Source organism: Ambystoma mexicanum, chromosome 2q (genome assembly GCF_040938575.1).
Source record: "Ambystoma mexicanum isolate Mex_15411 chromosome 2q, UKY_AmexF1_1, whole genome shotgun sequence".
Lineage (NCBI taxonomy): Eukaryota > Metazoa > Chordata > Amphibia > Caudata > Ambystomatidae > Ambystoma > Ambystoma mexicanum.
The window spans coordinates 1,101,235,804-1,101,260,314 of NC_090924.1; the positions used below are offsets into that span (position 1 = coordinate 1,101,235,804).

The following is a 24,511-nucleotide window of genomic DNA, read 5'->3' on the forward strand; positions in this document are numbered from 1 at the left end:
CTGCAGAAATAATAGCGTTAACAAGAGCATGTGAAATCTCTGCAAATCTCAAGGTAAACATATATACTGACAGTCAGTATGCCTTTGGTGTGGTACACAATTTTGGTCGATTATGGACTGAAAGGGGTTTCCTGACATCACACTGAACCAAAATCCAACATGGCACTTTGATAGTGAAATTGTTGTCAGCACTTGCGCTTCCCAAGCAACTATCGATAATGAAATGTGAAGCACATAAAAAAGTAACATGTAATGTTGGAAAGGGAAACGCATTTGCAGACAAAATTGCGAAACAAACTGCCATTGATTTACACACAAAAATGTATATTGAAAGATTAGAAGAAGTATCTTGCATGATAGAGAATGGAATTGGAACAGTGAAGGAAATGCAATCAGAAGCTACCGTAGATTAAATAAAAAAACTGGTCTGAGGGCCCAGCAGAATTAGATTCTGAAGGTTGTTGGGTGGACAAGAAAAATTATAGATTCATGTTACCAAATGCCTATCTGCTGGCAATGGTCACTGTGGCCCACAGTCCAACACACATATGTGCTTGGAAAATGATACAACACCTGGATTCTGTATGGCAGAATACACACATTAGAAAAAACTGCTGAAAGATTAGTTCAAAATTGTATGGCTTGTTTATAACATAACATTGGAAAAGGAACAGCAACCCCAGTAGGAAGTTTTCCCCCCCCCATGCCATTTGAAGTCATCCATTTTGATTTCATAGAAATGGAAAGGTGTCAAAACTATAAGTATGTTCTCGTATTTGCGCATTTAGCAAATGGGTAGACCCTATCCCCTGAAAGATTGTCCAGCCATGTCCACAGCTAAAGCCATGCTAAAGGTATACTTTCCCCGTTTCGGCCTGACACGTGTCATATGGTCAGATAATGGCCCACACTTTATTGTGGCTGTGATATTGCAAATTTGTGCAGGTCTCCAAATTGATAAACGATTCCAATCGGCCAGACACCCGATGAGTGCCGGTTTGGTGGAACGTCAGAACGGTATTTTGAAAAATAAGATAAGCAAAGTGTGTGCGAGGAGCAATTTGAAATGGCCCGATGCATTACCGCTAGCTCTATTGTGCATGCGCACAACTGTACAGGCGAGGACTGGTCTCTCCCCTTATGAAATCGTGATGAGGAGACCAGCGAATGTTTGGAATGCCCCTCGGCCGAAACGGCTGACGGATATAGAATACCCATTGCTCATTGATTACTGTAGACAGTTGACTCAAAACTTGCATTTGATTCATCAGCAGGTGCAGGAGGTTCTTCCTGTCAGATACACCGGCCCAGGACATTGTCTGCAGCCTAGGGACTGGACGTTGGATCAAGAATTTTGAAAGAAAATCTTCACTTGCACCTCAGTGGGTGGGACTCTTCCAGGTGCTGCTGGCTATGCAGACTGCAGTACGAGTGAATGGACGCAAGCATTGGATCCACGCAACACACACAAAAAGATTTCCGGTTTCTTTGCCACATGAGAAAGAGCTTGATGATCCTGACATCGAAAGAAAGGCAGCTGCACTTGATTACAAAGATATCATCGCCAGCTCTCTGCCAGAAGTGCTTCCTAAACCAACAAAAGGGCCTGCGGAGATTGCAACAAAGATCAAAAGGTCAAATTGATACTTGCTCCTGCCTTTTTGGAGCTCTGTGCAAATTCACATCAGCTTGCTGCCATCTGCTAAGCAGGCTAGCCTGAACTGGCCTGAACGCTTTGCTGCTAACGTGTGTTGCTGTGGAGAACTTGCCCTGACGGACACTGAAAACTTTGCCTGAGATAAACATTACAGACAATGCCTATATTCGCTCCTGCTCTCTTCTGCACCAATGCTGTTGATGATATAGAAATAGATACTGCGCCTGTTCCTAGAAAGACTTGGTTCGGAAAGAATAATATGCTAATGATTATGATACCGCTTTGCATTTTGATCACACTGATCCCAATATTTTGGTATCTAGAAACTGTACATCCTTTGAACTCTCTTTTGACTGCTACCGATGCTCCCACTACGAGCAGCCCAGCACATGTGCTCTCTTATACTCTCCCCTCACAAGAAGTGGCACATAGAAAACGGTTTGATAATAATACATTGCTATTGATTATGAATATGACTCATGCTATTTTGAACAGGTCCAATTGTTGGGTCTGTTCCCATTTACCCCAGCACGGGGAGAGAGGAATGGGTTGGTATGTACATTCTTTGCTACTTAATACCGCTTGCTATGCATCATTAAGAGCGCTATTTTCATGAAGATGGAATGATAGCGTCACTGGTCAGTTTGATGGAACAAATATAAATTAATTTGAGAGATTGGTGTTAGAACCGTTAGGTTGTTCCGTTTTTATAAGCAGAAGCAAAATAACCCCGGTAACAACAAGTCTAGTAGATAGGCTCTCTAGGCCTTACAAGTCCCTAATCACTTTCAAAATGGCTGTGGTAGGCAATAACGATGCTGTGCCTCCCTCCTATACTATTAATCATAGTCCACGTTCTGTCCCATTTTGCTTACTGAAAAAGGAATGGCAATTAATATTTCTGATGACGATTACAGCAGTATGGGTAGTTCGGAATTGGATACGTGGTCCGAGGAAGACGCAATGTATAGATGATGCTCTTGGTTTACGGCCAAAAGGATGGTTTGTTAGACCAGCAACTACCCTATAGTATGTATAGTATGTTGGCCTGAAACCAATCGCATCATGTGACAAACATTGCGGTCAGAGAATCATCAATGTAACCAGAGGGCGTCTATTTTGTGAAATGTTGGCCATTTGCTTTTTATCTTTCTGTCAAAATGATTTGCAAATGTATTCTATGCTTCAAACTCGCACACAGTGAGAGACCACGGCCTGAATGCTGAAATACTAACACAGACAGGAATGTCCAACTATGCAGAAATACATTGTTTTTCTCTCTCACTAAGTCCTTGAAACCGAGCAGAAGCCGCATCTAATCAGTAGTCCCGGTGCCAGCCTGTCTTGCAAACGCTGTAGTAAAAGGCTGTTAAAACATGAATTATATCCTTTTAGCGGTGCTCCTTCGTGGAGAGTGGTATTCTGCTTCAGAACTATCTGACCTTTTAGCTCATGACCCAAGTCATACAGATAACGTAATAAGGAATGTTTTTCCTGCTGAGAACACAATATCCTTGCTGAACCAGAAGCTCCATGTTCCCCATAACAGAAAGTAGTCTCTGCGGCTTTTGATGGAATAACTATGTTTAGTCTGAATGAAGACTTGTCATAACGTATCATAATTGTCATAATTGTCATAATTGTCAATCACTGAGCCCTAGCCTGTACGACATGTTGTGGGCGGATCGAATTGCCTTCATAAAGATTATATGTAATGTATATATATTACTGCTTGAGCGTTGTTCGCTCTCTCGCATCTCATGAGGTCTGGGAACACACATTGTGAGGCGTTGAGACCCAGTCGGCCGACTGAGAAACCTTTGTAATAAACCAGACTTGTTTGGAAAACGAACCTCGTGTCTGACGTGTCACTTGGATATATGGTTATTGTGCCTTAGTTCCCATATGTGGTCTTTATGGCTTAGCAACAGTTTAGTTTAGTTTATTCATTTGTATTGCGCACCAGACCCGAGGATATGAGGGCGCATGAGCAGCATGGTTATTCAAAGCTTGGTTACAAGTTGCTTATACATTGCAGTATTACAGTATGACAATGGCGTAAAGAGTTGCATGTTTACAAAAGGCATATATTTACAAATTTACAGATAAACATACTTTACATGAACAGCAGAAGTGTGGTGGGTTAGAGGTATTAGTGGTCCTTGTTCTTTAGCCACTGTATATAGTTACGTCTAAAGTGTGTGTAGGTTTGGGGTGTCCTGAGGGAGGTTGGTAAGGCGTTCCAGTGTTGGGATGCTTTCACCTGGAAACTGTTGCCACCCATTTTGGTGCGTTTGAACCTGGGAACTATGAGCAGGTTTGCGTTGGAGGTTCTGGTAGGTCTGTTGGGGCTGTATTTGCAGATTCTGTCTACTAGGTAGCGTGGGGCAGCGTTGTTCAGGCATTTGTGAGTTAGAGAGGCTACTTTAAGCAGGATTTTGTCATAGGTGTTGAGCCAGTTATGGGATTTCCTGATGTTGGAGATGTGTTCTCTCCTGGGGATGCTGAGCGCTGCTCTGAGAGCGTTGTTTTGTAACGTCTGAATTTTATTGGTGACTTGCTTGCTGGCTCCTACGTAGAGGGCATTGCAGTAGTCCAGTATAGATAATACAAGGTCTCTGGCTAGTGTAATGCAGCTCTGGGGGGATAGGAAGGGTTTGGCTGCTCTTATAAGCTTACATGTGTAGGCCGTGGAGGAAGCCATAGAGCTGACCTGTTTGTGGAAGGTTAGGGAGGAGTCGATGTATATTCCTAAAGTTTTCACTTCTTTGGCTACCTTGATCGGGTTCTCGTCTATGATGAAGTTGGTGTCTTTGTAGTCTAGTTTGGTTAGGTTTGTGGTGGAGCCAAGGATGATGAGTTCCATCTTGTCATCATTCAGGCATAGACTGTGCGAAGCCATCCATGCCTGAATGATGAGGTACACCTTGTTCACCAAGGCCAAATCCTGGTTGTAATCTCCCGTCAGTGGGATGAGGATCTGTTCTCATCTGCGTAGTTGGTGTAGGTGATACCCAGGCCATCTAGATCAGCAAACAGGGGCTTTGTGAACACGTTGTATAGGGTAGGGGAAACGCAGGAGCCCTGTGGGACTCCGCATGTGATGGGGATGGGGTCGGCGGCGGCAGAGGTGGAGAAGACACGCATGGATCTGTTGCTGAGGAATGACTCGATCCAGCCGATGGCTTCTTGGGAGAAGTGGGCAGCTGAGTCTAAATGATTACATAGGATTTTGTGGTCAACTAGATCAAATGCAGCAGAGAGGTCTAGTAAAAGTAGTAAGGCAGTTTTCCCGTTGTCTCTGAGGGTGTCAATTTGGGCATTCAGATCAATGAGGGCCGTTTCAGTCCCATATTGGGGTCTGAAGGCTGATTGTCGAATACCTAGGAGGTGGTTTGTTTCAAGGTATTTTTGGATTTGTTGGTATGCTGTTTTGTCTAGTATCTTGAGCAGGAATGGGACGGTGGTGATGGGTCTGTAATTGGTGGGAATGGATGGGTCAAGGGAGGGTTTTTTAAGGAGAGGGAGGACCCAAGATTCTTTGAGGTTACTGGGGACTGTTCCTGAAGAGAAGGCGGCGTTGATGAGTCGGGTGATGAAAGGCGAGAGGTCTCTTGCAGCGTCTTTAATGATTTGTGGGGGCAGAGGTCGCTCTTGCAGTTGGATGGTTTAAGGCTGAGAATGATTTTTTCCACTTCGAGAGTAGTGACTTTGGAGAAGCTGAAGCGAGCGGCGTTAGGTGTGGGTGTGGGGGTCCCGGGAAGGTGTTGGTGGGGTTGGTGTGTTTGGTAAGGGAGTCTTTTTTGTTTTTAATTTTAGTTTGAAGGCCTGTGACTTTGTTGTTTAGAGCATTTTGGACACTAGTGCACCGTTGTTTGTCCTTCACACAGGTATCTAGAATTAGCACCAGTGTTTCCAGTTCTTTGATGATTGTAAACAACTCTTTGGTACTGGAGTTGGATTGTGCAATTCTCTGGTTATAGGATTCTTGTTTGGCAGCTATGATTTCTTTTTTGTAATTGGATGTTGTTTTATTGAGCATTGACTTGTTGTAGTCTGTGGGAGACTGTCTCCAGACTTGTTCCAATTTACGTTTTTCCAATCGAAGCGCTTTAAGATGGCTGGAGAACCATTGGTTGTGGTGCTTTTTTGGTTTGCATTTTCTTAATTTTAGAGGTGCAATGGCGTCTAAGGCTGTGCGCATGGTATTTTTTTAGCCTTCTACGAGGTCGTAGGGGTTGGAAGCAGGGAGTTGGTTAAGCGTTGGGAGGATAAGAGGGATCAGTTTTTCCACTGTGATATTTTTCTTGCTTCTCGTGGGGATGGATGCGGCTAGCGCCATGTTAGTGATGGGGCTTGAAGCTTCGAGGGAGAAGGAGAGGAGATGATGGTCTGACCAAGATTGAGGGGGGTTGTTAGTGATAGATGCTGCGCAGTTGTAGTCTGCTACCCAGTCAAGGGTTGTTCTCCCTTTGTTATGGGTGGGGCCGGATACTTTTTGTGTGAAGCCTAGTTCAGAGAGGGTGTTGTTAATGAGGGTGGCCTGGTGGTCTTTGGGGTCTTTGTCGCCTAGGTTGAAATCTCCTAGGAGGAGGCATTGTGAGGAGTTTTTCAAGTTGTCGGTGAGGATGGCACTGAGGTCTTCCTCGAAAGATCCTAGGGGTCCAGGCGGTCTATAGAGTAGGTGAATGGATATCATTTGGGAGTTAGCAGTGGACAGTTTAGCTGTGAGTGATTCACATGATGGGAGGTGTGTAGCGGAGTTGAGTCTGATGTTAAGGAGAGTTTTGGCAATGACTGCTAGGCCTCCGCCTCTGGATTCAGTTATATCCGCTCAGATGATGGTGTAATCATTGGGGATGACTAGCGAGCGGGCTGGGCCTGCGGCTGCATGGAGCCAGGACTCCGTTATAGCTAGAAAATCTAAGTCCTCCGCTAGTATGAGGTCTGCAATGTCTGTGGCATGGGCAATTATGGAGCGTGCGTTAATGAGGGCACCTTTTATGGATGGGGCGGTGGCTTTGGTGGGGATGGGGATGGTCGCTGTGTTGTGCTCTTTGTTTTTGGTGGGCATGGTATTGAGTGGGTTGGGTTTGAGTTTCTTCAGTGTGAGGTTGGCGCAGGTGCTAATGGTAGTGAATCGGTTGGTTAGTTTGGATTGGGTGGAGTCCCTGGCTCGGGGCTCATGTAATTTGGGTAGTGTGGACCGTAGTTTGGTAAGCCTTTCAGAAAGGCATGGAGCGGAAAATTGAGGAAGCATGATTGTGGCGTTAGGCTCTATGAGGAGGGGTGAGGTGGTGCCTAGGGTGACCGTGCTGAGGGCAGAGCTAGACAGGCATGCAGAGTTGATACTGTGGAGAATAATTCTCAGCATTATTGAGAAAATACCTGGGAGGAACATCTTGTAGTCTGGATTAGGAGGTCATGTATGGGGTAAAATGCAATGTGCAGGTAGATAGTAACAGTAATGGCCGGCTACCTAGATTCGAAATTCTAGCAATAAGGAAAAATACAGTGTGGAAGTAGATAGCAGGTAGTATCAGCTAATGCAGCCTACCTAGATTTGAGATTCTAGCAATAAGGCAAAATACAGTGTGCAAGTAGATCGCAACAATTGAGTGATTGACAGCTGAGTGAGCAAGGTGCAAGGCGCAGCAGTGGGTGGCATTCAATGTGTCAGTTGCGGTAGATCCTGTGCTTTGCTAAAACATTCAGATTAATCCTATATAGGTACAGTCAAGAGCATCTGATAACATTGAGAACATCAGGCAGCTTTAAACACTATCTGTGTGCAGCCGTGGTTAGCGTGCAGCGGATCGTGGCGGGTTCAAGTGCAAATGTCACGTGAGGGTTAGGGATAGGCAGTTGCTGTGAGCTGTCTGGCCATGCCCTGAGGGTGATGCACGTAGTGATGCCAGGCAGGTTATGGTAGTGGTCGGGTCGCTCATGTGACATGGGGTGCTGGTGTGCTCGGGCTCTTAGGCCAGCGGCAGTATGGTGAGAGGGGCGGCGACCAGGAGGAAAGGTTTAGTATATGGGGAGGCAGTAAGCCGGCATGGTGACCTGGGCCTGCGCAGTATGCTGATGGCTGGTGATTGGCTTACCCGTTGGTCTCCTGGCCTGTGTGGCAGCGGTGAATGATCCTGGGATACTCTTCCATGCTGGTATTGACCTGTGTGGGCCAGGGGGACTGGCAGAAGGCAGCGTCGGCAAGCAACAGGCAAGGAGCAATAGGCCAGGTGACAGAGGGAGTAACCACATGTTGGTTCATGCTTACCTGCTGTCTGGGTAGGGGTTTGGGTCCTGGGTCCTCCTGGTTTGAACAGATCCAAACAGGAATTGCCTTTTTCTTCGTCTGCCCTTCGCTTTGGACGCCTGGGCGAGAGACGCCCTTGATCTAAGAATTAAGAGCCGAAAGGAAGAGGCAGGGCTAAGAAGGTGGGTGGTGCTTAGGCCAGGAGACCTAGATCCACTTGCACCTGCTCCCCATCTGCAATGGAACAGAGACTGGAGGGCTCCTTAAGTAGGGAAAAAGAGCGGCAACCAGGAAGGCACCAGGTGGGTGGGGCTTAGGCCAGGTGAACTAGATCCACTTGCACCAGCTCCCCATCTGCAAAGGTAAAGAGGCTGGATGGCTCCTTAAGTAGGGAAAAAGAACAGCAACCAGGAAGGCACCAGATGGCCGGGACTTAGGCCAGGTGACATAGATCCACTTGCACCTGCTCCCATCTGCAAAGGAAAAGAGGATGGTGGGCTCCTTAAGTAGGGAAAATGAGCAGCAGCCACTCTCCTGGCAGGACTTTCACAATGTTCACTTTATGATTGGGTGCGGGTCCCAGATTCGCAACAGGCTGCCTTGTATACTCTCCTGCCATGGTTCTCACAATGTTCACTTTATGATTGGGTGTGGGTCCCAGACTTGCAACAAGTTGCCTGGTATACTCTCCTGCCAGCACTGCCTCCACATGTAACAGTCTGACTCATTCAGCCACTGGGTCTTCAACCCTGTTTCATTTGTTTCACTCCGAAATGCACTTGGCATCCCAGCTCCCTTGCTCAGGTTCGCCCAGTGAATATCACTGTCTCTCTTCAGCATTCAGTGTAATTTGCAAAGTGCCCCGGTGTCCCAATTCCCTTTGCTGGGCTCACTAGTTTCTTGTGGCAGTTTCAGCATTCTCTGCGCTCTTCTGGTTTCTCCAGTGGGGCACCTCAAAATGATGTTGGTGTCCCGTCCGCTCTCCGGTACCCGCTATGCCTCTCCACATCATGTCGTGCTACAAGACTCGGTGCAGCGATCCTTCGTCCTCTGAGCATCTTGTGACGGCGCCAATCAGAGCTCTCCTGTTCCTCGCCACAGCTGGCTTTTTCCTCACTTTCCGACTCAAGTCAGGTGTACTGGTTCTCCTCCTTCCTTGTGGTAGCAGGGTTTTAAATGTCCCGGCATCTATCGGATGAATCCAACCACTAGAGTGTGTCTCTAGTTCTGCAGCTTCAGTGCTCCTTGTTGCTCTCATGTTCTTCCTCGTTGCAGTCCTTTTGCAAAAAGTATAGGAAAGAGCCCTAATGTCAGTGCAAAGTGGATGGTCTGGATCTATATCACAATATATGTTTGATAATTCAAGGGGTTGGTGTTATACCCCCCTGAGTGGGAAGGGAAATACCATGTTCCTGCCAGTGAGTCTCCTTCCCTCCCATGAGGGTTACCCACATTTGGTCCTCGCTCAGGCAGCCACCCCAGGGTCAGGATCAGGTAGGAGCTGCCTTTCCCTGGCCATATTAAAAGAGAGTTTCCTAGGAGAGGGAGGGATGGCATCGCTAGATTAATCACATTACTCATCTATCAATCTCTTCTTTTCTGGCAATCCATGCCAGAAGTCACCCACGTTGGCCTCCTTGTTCACATATCCTTCCTTTGCTCAGCAGAATAGAGTGTTTAGCCTCATCTAGTGCTAATTCCCTCAGCCTATCTTGGCCCTTTGCAGTTCCTCATGCCCCATCTCTGCATTATCGTCTTTGCATTTCTCTTCCAATTCCCTTACTCTATTATCCAAATTGGCCATCACCCGAATTCTTTCCCTCCCTCTCATCCTAATTTCCTTCATAGCTATTCCCCTTATAACTGTTTTGTATTCTTCCCACAAGGTCACTGTGCTATCCACCGACCCAACATTATCCAGAAAATAGGTGTCGTGGCCTAGCCCATAATTTCTCCCATGTCCGGTGACAGTAGATGGTAAGCGTTCAAATGCTAGACTCTCTGTGGCCTAGCGTTGCCCATTGCCCATTCCAATAAAAGAGGAGAGTGGATAGAAAGCCCCCTCGGTAGGTATTCCCCCTACTTCACCATGTGAATATTTTCCCTACTAGTAAAGAAGTAGTCAATTTGTGATAGTGACCCATGGGCACCCAAGTGGATTGAAAAACTGTTTACATCCGGATGTCTGACCCTCCAAATGTCAATTAGGCTCAACGAGCCCACCCAATAGTTCAATCTCATCGGGCAAGGCGTCGCCTTAGCCTTTCGATCCTTGTTGGTTTGCATTGTATTATTTAAATCTCATCCTATAAGTATCACCTCTGATTCAGTGCCTAGGATCCCATCCCGTAACTCTTCCTTCACTGGGAGGAAGGGTACACATTGATCAAGTTGACCAACTCTCGCCCCATCTCCCACACCACACATAAATAATGCCCCCCCTCCGACCTCAGTTATGAGGCGCCTGGTTTCATTGCACAGAATCAAGTGTGGTCCACAACATGATGCCGTTGCAGCAATCCATAGTCTGCCATCCTGATTCTTTACATCGCAGTTGCCTCCAGGGGTGTAGTATTTCATTCAATGCTTTCACCTCTTGAGCACTGTCCGCCCATTCTGCCACCTCCTCCCCTCTCCGTTCTTGTACTGACTGTATCAATCCTTGCCTCACCGTAGAACCATTCCCAAACATCATTATAGTGGCTGAAAAAAAAGGGAGCGTCCTTCATGTGCAACTTGTCCAGGAAAAGGAGCATATATCTGATGTCTCTCTTCCGTAGTTCTCGTTTCATCCCATCAAAGTATTGTTCGGTATCTGTCCCTCTCTCGTGAAGTCATGGAAGAGCAAAACTTTAGCTTTGTCAATCATCAATGGGCCCACACTTCTAGCCTTTTGGAGAATGGCATCTCTGTCCCTGTAATTCCACATGATCAAAACTCACAGTAAGGGTCCACGCAGGGGCGGTCTGGCTGGCACCGATGTGCCACTCTATAGAGAAGGAGGATAGTCCTGTCTTCCCAAACCTTTCCAGTAGCCACTGTTCCAGGAATTGTTCCATGGACTCACCCTCTGATCTCTCCAGAAGGCCCATGATGTGAATGTTTCTTCTAGAGCGCTGTTCGTCATCCTCTTCCTCTGCCTCCCCAACCGACGGACGTTCTCTGCAACAAGGATATCTGCCCTCTCACTGCCACCAATTCATCCTCTAGGGTGGAGATTTGAGTTTTGGCCTCTCTGACACCTTCCTCAGATCTGCTTGTAGTGGCAAGACATCTGCATCCACTTTGCCTATTTTAGTCTCCAGCACTACCTGAAAGCATCTAATCCTTCAAGCATTAAGTCTAGTGAAGTCTCTCCTTTTCCTTGTTGGGTTATTTGTGGGCCCAACTTCAGTCCTCTACCTATCTTTCAGTACTCCTAAGACACTGCTCCCCAGCCCGATTCCCTCTATTTATTTATTTTTAAATTGCTTTTTATTGTTCTTATTTGCATCATCATTGGTAATCGCTTAACATTTATTTAACATTTTCATGACAATTCAACACATTTTTACATCTCTCAAATAGCAACACAGAACCAGTTGTAACCTCAAAATATGTTTGAGGTGGGCCTTGCCATGACTTAGGCCACCCCCTCCTTCTGCATGCATTAGATGTGGTGTGCTTGCTGAATGGTCAACCAAGCCAATAGGTATTCTCTGTGCCACAATGGGCGGATGGGCGAAAAGCCCCACATAAAGTGAGCCTTGCTCCTCACAAAGCCTTTCACACCCATCACAGGTTACCCTCTCTTAGCTTCAAGATACTAACTCTGTGCGTAGAACCTAAAGGAGGCTTGCCTCCTTTTTTCTTGCTGTGATTCCCTTCTCTTCCTCTGGTTGTAGCTGATGGTTTTATTTTCCGGTTCCTGTTGGGAGGCAGACCGCTGCAAACCTAGATATTTATATTGAGGTTGAGCTCATATCCTGAAACATAACCCAGAGTACATCAGGTTGGGACACAAGCCTCCTCTGCCACTAGGCAGAGCAATGCAGTATGTGAGTGCAGGCTGTTCAAAGAATGGAGCAGGCAATTCTGTCGGTATAAACTACTTTTTGGCCTCTCATCGGCATGGCTTAGGAACACATGTGCCCCTCTCAGTCCTCCCTCGAGCCCACCTGCTTCCCAGACCCCTTTCTCTGCTGGGACTGGCAACTGCAGCGCAACAGACGCACCACAGGGTTTCCCTCTGACGCCTTTATCCGGCCTTCTGATCAGCTTCGAGCTGCGGAGGGGCCCTGTGCGATGTCTGGGATGGTGTTGGTGATCTTGTACTTCCTTGTCTGCAGAATCTGCCAGCATTCCCCACTGACCCTTTGGATTGGTTCAGCTATGTCTGACTCAACACTGAGGGCCTCCTCAGATGCGGGCACCCAGCATGGATGGTGTGGTCGCAGCTGCAATCTTGATTTATTTCTGCTCAGATCACTGGGTCTTTTCGCCGGGTCTCCAGCTGTTATTCGGGTCAATGACCCCTGGAAAATAGGTGCGGCGCTAAGGGAAAAGTGCCCTCCCCCAGTCAAGGTATTGTGGGGTTGGGGTTGTAAATCTCAGGCTCCAATGGCTGATCATGGGTGCGCAAAGGAGCTCCTTTAAGAGTGCATCCGCCCCATGCATCTGTTCGCACTGCCTCAAAGACAGCAATTTTATAGCACTTTCCCAGGGTGGTGGGGAACTACTGCACTTCCTGGTGATGGTCTGGAATGCCAAGAGAGACTGTATAATGATCTGCTGGAAGTATGTCATATAAGCTCAGTCTCTGGAACAGGCTCTGTATGGTTGAATAATAGCCAGAAGGAAGGAAACTGACACTTAACTAATATGTCCTAGAAGATATTATTGGAGGATCACAGAGCTGTACGAAAGCAATCCATACCTTCTCAGCAAGCATGATAAAGCACTACCTTGTGGTACCATCTTTGCTTTCTCTGTACTGGTTCCAAGTGCACATGTTTATTTTTCCAGCATGGGGTCTGGCATGGATTCACATGCTCATGAATATTCCCCGTCGTCAGGCCGGGAATCCTCGGTATAGAAAAAATCAGTATCAGTTTCGTTTCTGATTTGTCTTTCTCAGTAGTAACCAATCACTGGTCTCTGGGTCATACTGCCCCCAGCCAATGACTGCCCTCTCCCTAAGCCCCGCCCCTGGCAGCCATCCTCAGATTTTTACCGCACGTTCAAGTGTTGGGAGTCCTCGTGCTGTAGCTCTCGAGCTTTTGCTGCGTTTTCGCGCTTTTTTCAGGAGATTTTCTCATTTTTCGGTTAAATAGAGCCTCAAGCTCCACCGTTTCTGCATCCGATCAACGGGGATCCGTTTCAGAGTTTCTACGCCCCTCAAGGGTGAAGATTTCGTCAAGTTGCGCTTTTGGAGGATTCCAGAAGTTCCGAGGCCTACCCCGGACATGGCCCAGGAGAAAGGCAGCTCGACTCCCGGGAAGCTGTTCAGGACCTGCACTGGATGCCAGCTTCAGAACGTTTTCAAGGAGGACGAGCATTCGTTATGCCTCTACTGTCTCCATGAGGACAAGACGCACAAGGAAAAGGACTGCGCGTTTTGTGGGAACATGTCGGAGCGGACCATGAAGGATTGCCACCTCCGTCTCGCCAACTGGCTGGAAGGTAAGAGCCCGCCAGGCGAGAAGAAGAAAAAGAAGTCTGAGCGGTCTTCTAAGTCCTGTGAGGGTGCCCTGGCGACGGGGGCCCAACAAAAGGCTAAGCACCGCGAGTCCGCGGGCACGGGAGCGCCGAACGGTCAGGCTCCTTGGCTGCCAGGCAGGGCGCATCCTCCCCGGCGCCATCAACCACGAGCCAACGCTCTGGCTCGGGTAAGAGGAAGTCCGAGATCCCGGCGAAGCATCTGGAGAGGCCCCGGTCGATCTCGAAGATTCCGGCAGAGGGGGAGCGAGGCTCGGACCGTCCCCCAAGGTGAAGGCTCCAGGCGTACAGAAGGTGACGTTGGCCTTAATTCACCATGCTAAGACCTCAATTGAGGATGTCGCTGCGGCCCTGGCTCAGCCTGTGGAGGCTACACCAGTGGAGGCGCCCTCAGGTACCAGAGTCTCCCTGCCACCGCGGAGGGAGTCGTCTTTCAGGCCCATCGAGAAGACCCCCATGAAGTCCTCGTTGGAAAGGGTGGGGGAGGGGCTGGTGGCCATCGTGGATACGGACACGACCTCTGAAGAGGATCTCATCCAAGTCGTGGAGGAGGCCCAGCCCATCGGGAGGGCTCCCGATGAGGGTGACGACGAGGGCGACGGTGTCGCAGACGAGTCTCCTCAAGAGCCCTCGCTCCCGTCGTTTCCGGCGCCGCAGGACACCTCGGCGGCCATTTTGTCAGCCATCCAGTCCTTATGCTCGGAGATAAGGACTAGGTTGCCCCTTCTCCCGACGGAGGTACCTGAGCCAGACCCGACGGGGGAACTGGAGCCAGGACCTTCGGAGAGCCCACCACTTAAGAGGAGGAGGACGCATCCTAGGCCTCCTCTCCTGCCTCTGCGGCCTTCTCTGCCTTCCCCCCGGTCCACTACCCATGGGGATGATACAGGCATGGACACGACGGGTACGGATGACGACGGAGGCGACGACGGGACGTGTCCCCCGTCGCCCCCTGCCCGGGCGTCCCCACCCGACGAGATTGGATCCTTCCATGCTATGATTTCCAGCTCTGCCCCGAAGAAAAGAAGAAGGAAGGGTTCCTTTACCAACGGCGCAAGGCTAAAAGGAAGACGGTCCTCGCCGTACCGCTTCTTGATGACATCTGGGATGAGGGGCTCGCCCTCCTCAAGAACCCTGCCACGGCTCCTGCGAAGAGGGACCGGTACGAGAAGAAGTACCGGGTCCCCGACGCTGCCCCCTTGTGCCTTAGGGCGCAACCTACCCCGCATTCGGTCGTTTCGGCGGCGGCCAAGAAGAAAGCGGGGGGGCATCGGCCTCGACTTCAACCTCCCCGCCGGACGGCGAGGGTAGGAAGCTGGATGCGATGGGACGACGGGTCATCTCATCTGCAGCGACGACCATCAAGGCGGAAATCCCTGGCCATCGTAGCCCGCTACGACAGGGAGTTGTGGTTCAAGATCGCCCCTCTGTTGGACTTCCTTCCGGACGCCAAGAGGGCTGAGGCCCTGGAAATCTTACAGGAAGGTGAGATTGCCTCGGACCACGTCATTACGGTGGCTACGGACATCGCCGACACCGGTTTCCGTCAGTTGGGCAACGGCGTTTGCCTGAGACGACAAGGATGGCTCAAGGCGACGGATTTCCGCCAGGACGTACAGAGCAAGGTTTTGAACATGCCCTTCGATGGGAACAACCTTTTTGGCAAGGCGGTTGATGAGTCCCTTCAGGTGATCAAGACGGACACGGAGACGGCCCGTGCACTGGGTGTGCTCCAACAGCGACGGCCGTCCTTTCGGAGCTCCGGAGGCAGACAGGGTGCCTCCAAGGGAGCCGGCAGCAGCTCCTCTACGTACCGTCAAGCGGCAAGATCTTCGACGCAGGAGGCCTACAGGGGACGCAGCAAGTCAGGTGGATCCCGCCGTCGTCCCCGAGGTGGTCAAGGAGGCAAAGCGGCCTCCAAGCAAGATTGAACCGACCGTCGGGTCAGGCCCCCGCTGAAGCACCCCGGTGGGAGGCCGGCTGACGAAGTTAGTCGGCGTGTGGGAGTCCATCTCCACTGACCGTTGGGTGCTGGACGCCCTGGCCCTGGGGCACTCCCTCGAGTTCCAGAAGAAGTGCCCCCGCATTCCTCCCGAGGCCAGGAAGGAAAATCACGTCCCTCAACTGCTGTTGGAAGTAAGGGCGATGCTCAGGAAAGGTGCCATTGAGCTCGTTCCAAAGAGGCTTCGGGGCTCCGGAGTTTACTCAAGATACTTCCTCGTAAAGAAGAAGACAGGAGGATGGCGTCCCATCCTGGACCTGTGACGACTGAACAAATACATCAAGGCACAGAAGTTCCGGATGGTCACCCTCCAGCACGTGCTGGGACAGCTGGAGGAGGGCGATTTCCTGTCGTCGTTGGACTTGGAGGATGCATACTTCCACATCCCTATTCTAAAGAGACACTGAAAGTTCCTCAGGTTCGTGGTCAAAGGCCAGCACTACCAGTTCAAGGCCCTCCCGGTCGGATTAAAATCGGCACCCAGGGTGTTCACCAAGTGCCTAGCACCGATGGCGGTGCAGCTGCGCCTGCAGGGGATCCACGTCTACCCCTACCTGGACGACTGGCTCATACTGGCAAGGGAGCTCGACGTGGAACACACTGCGAAGAACGTCCAGCTGCTCACGGACCTGGGGTTCTCCATCAACTTTCCAAAATCCCACCTGGTCCCGTCGCAAGTCGCCCTGTTTCTGGGAGCACAGCTCGACACAGTGGCGCGGCGGGCCTCACCGTCGGAGGAAAGGATAAGGACCATCCTGGGAAAGGTGCAACGTCTGCTGGCCACGGACGTGGCCAGAGTGAGGTCTATCAAGTCCCTCCTCGGAATGATGTCCTCCTGCATTTATCTGGTGCGCCACTGCAGACTTCGGATGCAGCCCTTGCAAGAAGATACGATGGTGGGGTGTCCGCTCTCATCTGACGGCGGGAACAGGTTTCCTAGCCCCGGCCCACCAGGTGACGGTGACGATGGATGCCTCCCTGGAAGGTTGGGGAGGGCACACCGGGGGTCTCCACGCGAGAGGCCTTTGGCTCCCGGAGGAGAAGACTCTCCACATCAACATCTTGGAGCTCCGTGCAGTGTTCTGGGCCCTCAGGTCCTTCCTTCCGTCCCTCAGGGGCAAGGTGGTGAGAATCTTCACCGACAACACCACCACAATGTTTTACATTCGGAAGCAGGGCGAAACCAGATCGCCTGCCCTATCGTAGGAAGCCCAGGATCTGTGGCATTGGGCCGTCGCCCAAGGGATGTTTCTGGCACCCTTTCATCTGGCAGGAATAAAAAACACCATCGCCGACTCACTCAGCAGAGAGCTGCGCTCGTGCCACGAGTGGGAACTGCGCCAGGATCAAGTGGACCGACTCTTCCGGCGATGGGGCGAACCCCAGATCGATCTCTTCGCGATGGCGGCGAACTCCAAGTGCCGGAGGTTCGCCAGCAGGTTTCCCCAACCGAGGAGCATGGGCGATGCTTTCTCGTTCCCCTGGGACGGCCTGTTCCTTTATGCCTTCCTGCTGTTGCTATTCCGGCTCGTCAACCAGCTCAAGAGGTCCCGGTGCAGGATGATCCTCGTCGCACCGGCGTGGCCGAGGCAGATCTGGTTCCTGGACCTTCTGGACTTGTCAGCGTCCACACCAGTCAAGCTGCCGACGGACTCGGATCTTCTCTCCAGAGAAGGAGGTGCCATTCTTCATCACGAACCAGAGTCGCTGAACTTGCATGCCTGGCTCCTGCAGCACTATAGTTTGGAGGATATGACATCCCGGCCGACTGCAGAGAGGTCCTTGCGAAGGCCAGGGCATCCTCAACTCTCAAGTGCTACAGACACAAATGGAAGAGGTTCTCTGTCTGGTGCCGTGCACAGAAGATTAACCCTCTGCGGATTACGGCCCCTCAAGTATTGCCGTACCTATTGTCTTTGGCCAAGGCTGGCCTATCTCACGCTTCCATCAAGGTACATCTGGCTGCCGTCTCACGTTACACTAGAACTACAGGATGGGCGTCCTTGTGGTCTCATCGACTGGTGAAGGAATTTATGAAAGGACTGTTCCGATCATTCCTGCCGGTGAAGGCCCCTGCTCCGGCGCGGGAGCTCAACGTGGTGCTGACTAGGCTCATGGGGGCCCCATTCGAGCCTATGCATTCAGTGCCGTTGAAGTTTCTGTCGTGGAAGACAGCATTCCTCGTGGCCATCACCTCTGCACGACGAGTTTGAGAGATCCAGGCCCTGTCTTGCAAGCCTCCATACTTGTCTTTTCACGACACGAGGGTGGTGCTGAGGACGCACCCCTCCTTCATGCCCAAGGTGCCGTCGGACTTCCACCTCAACGAGCCCTTCGTGTTGCCAGTTTTCTTCCCGTCGCCTTCATCGCCGGCTGAGAGGACTCTGCACTCGCTGGATGTAGCTAGAGCGCTGAAGTTCTACGTGGACCGCACAAAGAGTTTTCGGAAGACATCACAGCTGTTTTTGAACTTTGGACCTGTGAATCAAGGGAAGGCTCTCTCGAAGACTTCCATTTCCAGATGGCTCTCCGGCTGCATCGTGCACTGTCACCGGTTGGCAAACCGACCGTTGCCAGGCCGTCCGAGGGCCCATTTGACCAGAGCGATCGCTGCTACTACAGAGTTCCTGTCTGGTGTGCCCCTGCTCGACATCTGCAGGGCTGCCACGTGGAGGTCCACACACACCTTCACGAGATTCTACTGCGTCGACCGGGATTCCAGGGAGGAGTCCAGAGTCGGCCAGGCAGTGCTGCGCAACCTCTCCGCCTAAGGTGAGCCTGATGAGGAGGTAAGAGTTGCTTAATGTTGAGTTGTTGTATTGCTTGATATTGAGCCTTTGCCACCTCACGTGGTTGTGCATGTGTATACTGCTATGTATTCTTATATTCATGAGCATGTGAATCCATGCCAGACCCCATGCTGGAGAATGAACAAGTTACTTACCTGTAACTGTTGTTCTACAGCATGGGTCTGGCATGGATTCACATGCAAACCCTCCCACCTACCCCTCTGCGGCTCTTCACTTGGTCATACTGCCACTTCACGTGCTACCAAATCTGAGGATGGCTGCCAGGGGCGGGGCTTAGGGAGAGGGCAGTCATTGGCTGGGGGCAATATGACCCAGAGACCAGTGATTGGTTACTACTGAGAAAGACAGATCAGAAACGAAACTGATACTGATTTTTTCTATACCGAGGATTCCCAGACTGACGACGGGCAATATTCATGAGCATGTGAATCCATGCCAGACCCATGCTGGAGAACAACAGTTACAGGTAAGTAACTTGTTCCTTCCATGCACATAAAGTATGCCTCACCCAAGTCCTTTAATCAAAGATACAGATCAATGAAAGATGCTTTAGCAAAGTGCATAATTGCATTGTAGTTAGACAAGTTGCTTTTATACTATTACATATTAACTTTTTGCTGGAAACTTACATAGATGATAAATCTGTGTCCAATTTATAAAAACAGACAATGCATATAACATGTTTCTTTAGAAGATGGATTAATCTAAATGGTTCTACTATCTTTTTATCACAAAGATTGTGGTGATTGTTGGTGTGTAATATGTTAGAAGACCTTGAGCAATGCATATCATATTTGTTTTCCATCTTTTCAGTTTGAATCTACAGGGCTGGGTCTGAGCAGTAGCCGGCTAAGAACTACCCTGAACAGAATACAGGAAAGTTTGATTGACATGGTAAGTATTGAGATGTGAATCTGTGTTGAAAATAAAAGCAGATTATTTCTGACATTTACAACATACACACTAAGAATAGTGTTCTTACATTTCCAAATCTCTAAGCACAACAGTTGAGTTCTATATGTGATTTGCTGATTCAGAGGTAACTGGAATCATGCGCCTCTAGAAGATATCATATTGTCAGATACTTCCTAAAGATTTAAAGGTCCAGGATCAGAGGAACGGCATTTGATAATAGGGATGAGAATTTGAGAAGTCTGAGCCCGCTTTTTAGTTGTCTGGTCTTAAATTCGAAAAGACAAGTTTGAAAAAAGAAAGAAACCCTTAACAATAATTAAAATGAAGAGATGATGCATTTGCATGGGGGCAAAGGGATGGGTGCCAAATAACATCAATAATAAAAGAACAACTTTTTGTAGGACTTGCTTTAGGGCAGTTGTCCTTTGTATGTTTCTGTTGCTTTTTCCTCTCTGCTCCCATCTTGATAGCAGTTGGCTGAGGGAGTCAGGGGTGCCTGTACTTTGTTAGTGTCTTTCCCTGTCTTGTTGTTATTAATCCATAGGCATTCTCTATAGCAACACCTGGTAAGAGGTTTCCAAGCTGTTTGGGGTGTTTTTAGGGGGGTTTGTCTGTGTTTTTAGTGGGATTTGCAAATCATTTTTTGTGCTGGTTCAACTTCTAGAGAGGACTGCCTTTGGGGGTGCAGTCCTTTGTTTTTATTCTCTTCCTTTTTCGACTCTCCTCCCGTTGTGATAGCAATTAGCTAAGGGAGTCAGGGCAGGGGTGCCTGTCCTTTGTTAGTGGCTTTCCCTGGCTTGCTGTTAGTAATCTATATGTCCAAGCCTGCTTTTCACTCCCGTCGAATGGCCTGTGTCTTTGGTCACATGACCAGGAAACACCCTTCTTCACCGCCCTTCCAGGGCAGCCATCGGCTAAGGGCCTGAGGCAAAGGGCTGCTCCCTCCTAAGCAGCTCCACTCAGTGTTTTCCCGTGTTCGCTTGGGACACCTGACAAAGACAACCTACAGCGACAGAAAAGTAAGCATGATGTGGGTGGAGAGTACAGTCATTACTGTACACCAATAAAAACGCTCCACTCTTATTACCTAACATCATATAGCTACATACATTTAGCCTAATTGTGTAAGGTAGCCATACTCTGCATTTAACCTAAGTGGATAAGGTAGTCCTACCTTGCTTTTAGACTAATTGTGTTAGTCAGCTATAGTTTGCATTTAGCCTAAGTGGGTAAGTCATCCATTTTCTGCATTTGGCCTTAATATGTAAGGTAGCCATATTCTGCATTTAGCCTAATTGTGTAAGGTAACCATATTCTGCATTTAGCCTAGTTTTGTAAGGTAGCCATGTTCTGCATTTAGCCTAGTTGTGTAGGGCCACTATATCCAGCATTTAGCCTTGTTGTCGAAGGTATCCATAGTCTGCATTTAGCCTAATTGTGTAAGGTGGCCTTATTCTGCATTTGTTCTAATTGTGTAAAGGTAGCAATATATATTGTATATCGTGTTTCCAAAATCAATCACTCAATGCATTATAGGCCCTGCGCCCCTTTTAAATCTAGGCTTTTTCCTAATTTTGTTCTTATTGCGTCTCAAAGCGTTTTAGGCCTGGCTCTCCTTTTGAATCTAAGTGATACGTAGAACTTCTCTTTTTACATAGACGGAACCCAGGATGTAAATATTGTTTTTTGTACAGCTAACCCCTTTTCTCCTCGCACACCTTCATAACTTAGCAGAAAGCGCATGCTCATTCCATACACCCTGCACTCGCATATAAAACAAACACTCTTCCGCAACACCTCTACTGTAAGAATGTAACTACTATTTACAACAAAATTGTGAAATGTAGCTTCCCACATAATTCTTTATCCATTTAAACACAATCCACCCTGTTTAGTTCATGGTTTACCTCTGCTGCGCCCATCCACACACCATTCAGACATGGGTGTCTAACATGGTCTTGGTCATCCTCGCATAACTGTAATGGCCGAAATGCACACACGCATAAAAGCACCTCCTAATTCTTCCAAATTTGTTCAACCAAACAGTGCTTTGGGACCATAATTTTGGTGAAAGGTGCTATACAAATGACAAAAATGAATGAAAAATAGAAGTCTGAATTTTAAGAAGTCTCAGGTTGTGCCCTCTCAGGCCCTCCAATTTTTCGCTGCGGTTTTGGACTTTTTCCTAGGTCAGGGTGTCCCATCCAAGGACAGAGTGTCGAACATCTTCAAGACTGTCTTATGGCCTACTGCATCTTGATGGTACCAGAGACCCAACTGTGCATGAGATTGCTGCATTGGCTCTTGAGCTCACAGTGGTCTCAGTTTCAGGGACGAACTTCAGACCTCCTTCTGGTCATGGAGAGAGTGTCTGGAGACATAGAATAGTGGTCCGTGAGGGACAACTTCCTGAAGAGGTTGCTTTTTTGTCAACCTTGCCACAAGTGACACTAGTCTCGGATGCGTACCTGAAGGGTTGAGGCACTTGCCTCCAAGAATTTACAGTGAGCGGACTGTGGTCCCCATAAGAGTACTGGCAGCACATAAATCTGCTGGAGCTGACTGTAATCGGGTGTCCTTTGTCTCTTTCCTCCCCTCTGTGAAGGGACAATACTGGTCCTGACAGAAAATACTATTGCCATGAATACCTCAACAAGAGGGGTGGTGTGGGCTCCTTGCCTCCGGCAGAGAAGAAATGTAATTGTGGTTCTGACCGCTGTAGAACAGCATGGGTCTGACTGCAGCCCATCTGGTTGGGAAGGAGAACGTGCTAGCGTATGCACTGAGCAAACAATCCTCAACCTCACATAAGTGGGAGCCCTGCCAAGAAGTCCTGGAGAAAATGTTCTCCATCTGGGGTACTCCCTAGGTGGACCGCTTCGCTTCCAGTGAAAACAGGAAGTTCAGGTGATTATGCTCCACCGAATGTCCTTGTCAGTGAGCTCTGGGGGATGCCTTGACGGTCGAATAGGACTTCAACCTGCTCTCTGCCTTCCCGCTGATCCTTGACATTCTACAGGACAGGAGATTGTGTCTGTTTGGGTCCACAATGATATTGATCGTTCCGGACTGGGCCCAGAGCACATGGTACCCGGAGTTGCTGGACAGGGTCATCTGCCCTCCCTGGCATCTTTCGCACTCTGAGGGGATGGTCTTGCACCCGAACCTCCGCAGCCTGAAGTTTCATGGCTGTTAACAAGATGTGGTATAGGGAGGGAGATTTGTCAGAGGATGTTCCGGACCTACTTCCTTCTGCTAAAAGACCTACCACCAAGTCCATTTATTCCTGCAAGTGGCAGGGGTTTTTGGCTTCGTGCTGAGAGAAGGATCTGGATGTTTGACATGCTCCACGTCCTCTGTTTTGGAATTTTTTCTGTCTTTGGCCCAGACGGTGTCTATAAATTGGTACGGTGAAGGGGAGCTTGCAGCCGTTTTGTTCCTCAAGAGGATCCCAGAACAGGGCTCCTTTTTCAAGATTCCCACGGTCATTAAATTCCTGATGAGTCTTTTCAATATGTTTCCCCATGCCAGTTTTTTGTTCCGGTGTGGAATTTAAATTTAGCATTGACATTTTGACGGTTTGAGCCCCTTCATTATTGTTCTTAAAGACTGCTCACCCTTAAGGAGATTTTTCTGGTTGCCATCACTTCTGCTAGACAGGTGAGTGAGCTCCAGGTTCTGTCTGTTAATCCTCCCTACTTGATTTTCTCCAAGGAGAAGGCGACATCGAGAGTTAGACGCTCCTTCCTTCTGAAGGTGTTCTCTGATTTCCATCTCTCTCAAGAGAACCCTCTATCTGTCTTCTTTCCTTTCGCCTCATCCTCCCAAGGCAGAGGAGCGTATACATCGGCTGGATCCGGTGCGGGCCTTCAAGCTCTATGGCTCCCTGACAAAGGAGAACAGCACTGATGATCAAGGTTCTGTCTGTTAATCCTCCCTACTTGGTTTTCTTCAAGGAGAATGTGACATTGAGAGTTAGACCCTCCTTCAGTTTCTGATTTCCTTCGCTCTCAAAAGAGCCATCTACCTGTCTTCTATCCTCCACCTCGTCTAAGCTAGAGTAACGTTTCCATGGGCTATATCCGACACGCGCCTTGAAGTACTACATCTCTCGGACAAGGGAGAACAGTACTGATGACCAATTTTTTATTAGTTACATGGGTGCCCGAGCAGATAGGAGTGTTACGAAACTAACTCTGTCACGATGGATCATTCTCTGCATCTTGGAGTTCTGCTATCTGACCAGAAAGGAGGTCCCTGAGGGTCTCAGAGCTCACTCCACCAGTGGGTTGGCAGCCACCTTGCCTCTACACTACAGAGTGCTGTTCTGGATATTTACCAAAAAGCTTCATAGGATTCCTTGTACATGTTTGGCATTACTGCTTGGATTCTATGTCTGGTAAGGATGCTCATTTTGGCAGAGCTATCCTTCAGAGCTTTCTGGTTTATATGTTGTCCTTGCTACCCTCCCTCCTCCAGGTCATTGTACTGCTTTTGGAGTCTATCATAGATGAGGGATTGGTGGGAGGAAGGAGTACATTAGAAGAACAAATTACTTGCCTCTCTGTAAGGTTCTTTCTGAGGAATGTTACTCCCAAGGAATCTTCATCACCCTACCCACCTGCCTTCTTGGGGTAGCTAGTACACCTTAGTTCTGCAGTACCTTCGCATTAGAGTGGTAGGGAAAAATGATGGAACTGAGGTCATTGGGCGCAGGGCCTCTATATGTACTGGCCTCTACGTCATTTCTTTAGCAGGGCGCTTTGAGGTTTCAAACGGAGCTGCCCTCCACCCCCTGGTGACAGAAACAATTTCCAAAGAGCAGCTGTCACTGGGAGAAAGATATTGTAGGCGAGGAATCCGTGGGAGAAAAATCCATCAGAACCTTTCTGAGAGGTTAGTAATTTGTTGTTGTTCCTGTTTGCTCAAAATATTATATTTTGATTGTTCTTGTGTGTAACCAGCTGTTGCTATTACCAAGATCCCTGCGAAAGAGACCATGGCCCCAAGCCCAATGATGGATAATGCATTCACTTAGCAAAATCATTCACAAAGTTTTTGAGTGGTTGTGGTTGTTAATTTGCCTGGATTTCTAATCATAATTTGGTCAATGCATTCTGCTAACCTCTCTGCTGAGGAATTAAAGACAAGGCATGCCTGTTCCTAGTGGGCAG

At 48.9% G+C, this 24,511-nt stretch overlaps 1 protein-coding gene across 2 annotated transcripts in view; it reads left to right on the forward strand.

Moving 5' to 3' along the window:
- VPS50 (VPS50 subunit of EARP/GARPII complex) overlaps positions 1–24,511 on the forward strand; it is a 2,190,829-nt gene that overhangs the window by 1,821,869 nt on the left and 344,449 nt on the right. For both annotated transcript variants that reach the window (XM_069648466.1, XM_069648467.1), the window contains one exon: positions 19,236–19,316. In XM_069648466.1, coding sequence (XP_069504567.1) covers positions 19,236–19,316 — 81 coding nt within the window. The remainder of the gene's footprint in view (positions 1–19,235; positions 19,317–24,511) is intronic.